We start from the raw sequence: 4,502 nt of genomic DNA, 5'->3' as shown, positions 1-4,502 counted from the left end.
GAAAAAATTAAGAATAATACTATACATCTAAATTTTTTTATGAATTAAATCTAATTAAATTAAATAATAAAATTTAAAATAATGTTACTCACAATTAATTTTTGTTGATATTAAATCAATTTAGTTAGACTTAATTAATAAAAATACTCGGATATGTAGCATTATTCAAAAATTAAAACATTGTATGATCATAATTGATAGATATATTTTCAAAGTTTTTTTATTCATTAAAATGAGAAAAATAGGAATTGATGCACATATATACCAACACACTCCTATTTAAGGCAATAAAACATATCCCACCCTTATTTGCCTAATTAACTAATAACAAACCCGATGTTTTGTTAATTTATTCCAATTCTGAAGCCACTACTGTTGAGACTTGAGATTGTCGGTGCGTCTGGTTAATTAAGCAGTGTATGAATAAAGGAAATTGGGTACTTTACATGATAAAAAGCAGCTGAATCATTATCCATAAAAAGTAGACAGTTTTAGCAAATTTATAGATACCATACATGCAGTTAATTTTTTACTTTTGAACAGTGTGATCTCAATTTCTAGTCTCATGCAAACAACGAACTTTTTCTTTTTAATATTGTATTACTAGAAGTGAAATCCTTCATCATGAACCAAACTATGTGTTGAGCACAACTATGGCCATTTACAAAACGTCAGTGACGTTTTGTGTTTCTTCAATTAAAATAATATTTTTTATTACAAAACGTCAGCGACGTTTTGTTCTTTCATGATTAATTAAGAAGTGTATACAAGACTTTAACCACATAATTTGAAAGTTGAATGGAAAAAATGGACCCCAGACCAAAGCAACATTTTCTTGCTTTTTAGGAACGTCCGTTTTAAAGTAACTCAAAATTGATAAGGAAGAGAGGAGAATGACCCAAACATCTGAACTCGTCGTTGGAGAAAAATAATCGGAGATTTAGATGATGAAACGTGGAACCAAACAGGCACATAATCTTCCAATCCACATTGGCATTGAAAGATTCATCATAGTTACTATTTCATCAAGTTCCATATAATAGTAACAAAATAGGCCCATAAGATGTTAAGCATAGGTACCACTTAGTATTTTGATATGTAACATAGTTTTGGGAAATGGTATATGATGTTTGTGACACCCCAATGCCACAAATAACCAAACATAATATAATAATCAGCAAATTGTGCAATTTAGCGTCTGCAGACTTTTAAGTTTTAATTGATGAGACAGTAGCACAGGAATTCAGTTAAAGAATAAAGACAGAATATTCTTATTCTTTATATATATTGTTTTTCTCTGTACATTCGTTCTACAATGGAAACCTATAGTCATAGGTTAGATATGGTTGATGGTTGTGCATTATTGTCACTGAGATACTCACCGGTGAAGGAATATTGCTGCCATGCCACTGGTGACAGAATCAGCAAGACGCCACACCACATTAATACTTTGGAATCGATTCATCACATTCAGAAAAAGAAACTAAGATTGTTCCTTCACAGCTACAAGCTCATGTCCACTGGCAAGCTGATACTTAGAAAATATAGGTTGCACATTCAACAATGTTTACACTTTACACCATTAAGCGAATACAGAGAGAAAAGGCAGGTAGAAACATTAACCAAAGATTTTGTGATATAAGATAATGTTAATTTTCACATTTCAATATGTACAGACAGACATGCATTAAACAGACCATAACAATCAAATAAGTTTACACGAAGACATGAAATTGGAAGCTCGAAAGCGTCAAATCTTTCATCAGAATAACAAAAAACAATAGAATCAACGAGGTTATCGATGTCACCTTGCAGACATAAAAGCCATCCCAAAGAAGACAGCTTTAACAGATTGCTTCTGTCCCGCATAATCGAAAGCCAATGGCAGCATTTCATGAAGGATCAGGAAGGCCATAACTCCACCAACTGGAATCATTATAAAACAAATATGCATGTAAAACATGGATGCTAAAAATCTAACTGGGGCATCTAGAAGACAACAAGTTGTGTTAGGCGAACCTGATCCAAGCAAACCCTCCAAAATCTCAGGATCTAAGCTGCTAGGGAATAGATAGGCTACAGTGAAAGAAAAGAAATCATCACAGTAGGTTCACCTTAGTAAATTCACAATATCTAAAATTTCTAAGTAACAAAATAACGAAATCACTATAGAATAAAAGCCAAATTTCTAGTTGATTGAGAGATTCAATGTGCAGGATTGAAATAGGTGTAAACCACTTCATTTTGTTATAAAGTATAAACTGATAATACATATTACTGCTAATTCTTGCTTTCTGTTTGAAAATAAAATAAATCTGTACTGGTAAAGCAACATAAAATCATATATCTTACCTACAATTATAACACCCAAGGGTTCAGCAAATCCAGAAAGTGATGCCAATTTGAATGCCTGCCATTTACTACAAAAACCCAGAATAAAAATCAAAACATTTTTTCAAAAAAAAAAATTACAGATCTAATTCAAGTTTACAGTAATTATTGACATAACTGCAGTCCACATGGTGACACGAGTTACTGATAACATACAAATTTGCAAATGTAGCATAATCAGATTCTAGAACTAGAATGCCATAAACTTCAATTTCATTTGTATAGATATTAGATACCAACATCAAAATCGAAAATAATGGTCAAGCTTCTTTTCTTATATTTATTTGTTTGACTTTCTTAATAACTTTTCTACTGAAGCAAATAAACAACAAAAACAGCCTCCATAGTTAAACAATAGCATTATGACCCTGAAAAGGATGTTCTTCAAGAACAACCATCAAAATCAGAACTAACCCATCATCTGCATTGCCTCCATCCCCTGCCTTTAGCACCATGGTATCATGAAAATCCATCAGATGGTAATCATATACATCAGCAAACTATTCAGATAATGATCCCAATATCAACTTCTCAGAGCCACTAAGAATAAATTTCCCAAATCTGACATCTTTACTCTATATATAGATCATTGATGAATTCACTATTTCAGATAACAATGGCATAGATCACTAATAAGCACTTTACAGTTGAATGCATATGTCACTTTCCAGTTGGTTCAAGAAACTAAAGCAACAGAAGCGCTAAAAACTTCTTACCTCTCTGTAGCAAAATAAACAGGAAGTGCAACAGCAACACCCTGGAATGCAGAAGCTCATTATAGAACAATCACAGCTATGGCCTATGGGAGATTTGAAATCAAAACAGAAAATACTGTATTTCTTCAGAAAATAATGTGTATCTAAACACAGTAAAAAATTTATTCAAATGAAACTTAAAATATTGAACAAAAGAAAATATCATAATGACCATTGCTCTTCATTCATTTCTAATTGCACCACTGAAATATATCTACCATGTCTACAGTAAACAGGTTCTGTCACAAGATCTATACCTCTGGGATATTGTGCAGAGCAATGGCCAATGCCAAGTTGAGGCCAACACGAAGGCCCTATATGGAAAGGAATCATGAAACAAACGTCAAATGGAAGCAACATTAACAAGCATATCAGCAATTATTAAAGCAATAATCCAACAATTGTTGATAAAAGTTGCAGTCTTGCAGATGAATATGCACATGAATAGTTTGTTGGGTACCTTAATTGAACCAAGGAACACTGCCATTCCCTCTGGAAAATTGTGCAAACTTATACCTGGTAAATGAATTAAGTAAAAATTAAACTTTAAAAGACACTGAAAAATACATTTATAGAGACAAGATGATCATACCTACTGCGGTAATAATTCCACTGAATCAAACTTGGCAGCGATGCTTTTTCATGATATCTTTGCCTCCTTCATCCCCATTTTTCTAATTTCAAGGATGCGATAATATTCATGAAAATTTGATATCTCTATGAAATATACAAGATGAGTGGTGCAATGGCAGTTTGCAAATTCAACAATAGAGCGGAAACAGTACAATCATTTGATATAAACCTTTCTACTCTTGTCACTGGAAATGGGAGCATGTGTTGGCTCAGGGATAAAATTGGCAACAACACCAAAGAATACTACGCCAGCAAAAAACTACAGGAGTGAGATGATAAAAACAATTTAGTCAGCTAAAATGAGAGAACATGACATGAATCACCTAAGTAGTTAAGTGCAGAGAAAGAGAAGGTTACCCACCCAGAGATTCCCTTTGAGGAAGCCAAGTGAGTTGAGAGCATTATGAGCAAGGTCAAAGAAGGAAATACTAAGCATCAAACCAGCTGCAAAACCCTTCATTGCAAGGAATGAAATGAAAGGCATTTTCAGTTAAGCAAATCAACAAACACCATACATGCATTCCAATTCCAAAATTTGAAGCAAAGAAAGGGGCACCTGTAATAAGCCAAGCATCTTCAAATTAGGAGCTGGATTGATCACGACAAAAAGGGCACCTGTAAAGGAAAAAGGAGCACGTGGGTGTGAAGCTGAAGCTGAAGACGAAGAACACTAGAGTTGTAAAAGTGATTAGAGAGAGAGAGAGAGAGAGTACCGAAGGAAGT

General features: G+C 33.4%; 1 protein-coding gene across 1 annotated transcript; it reads right to left on the bottom strand.

Moving 5' to 3' along the window:
- LOC107614136 (zinc transporter ZTP29) lies at window positions 1,167-4,496 on the bottom strand. Its single transcript, XM_016316361.2, is given in 12 exon segments — window positions 1,167-1,549; window positions 1,809-1,926; window positions 2,020-2,076; window positions 2,353-2,420; window positions 3,108-3,148; window positions 3,404-3,460; window positions 3,607-3,662; window positions 3,739-3,820; window positions 3,949-4,038; window positions 4,141-4,233; window positions 4,336-4,394; window positions 4,493-4,496. Coding segments are annotated over 11 exon segments (726 nt in total). The 5' UTR covers window positions 4,354-4,394; window positions 4,493-4,496; the 3' UTR covers window positions 1,167-1,503.

Source organism: Arachis ipaensis, chromosome B08, assembly GCF_000816755.2.
Source record: "Arachis ipaensis cultivar K30076 chromosome B08, Araip1.1, whole genome shotgun sequence".
NCBI classification, from domain to species: Eukaryota; Viridiplantae; Streptophyta; class Magnoliopsida; order Fabales; family Fabaceae; genus Arachis; species Arachis ipaensis.
This window is presented reverse-complemented; position numbering and strand designations above follow the sequence as displayed.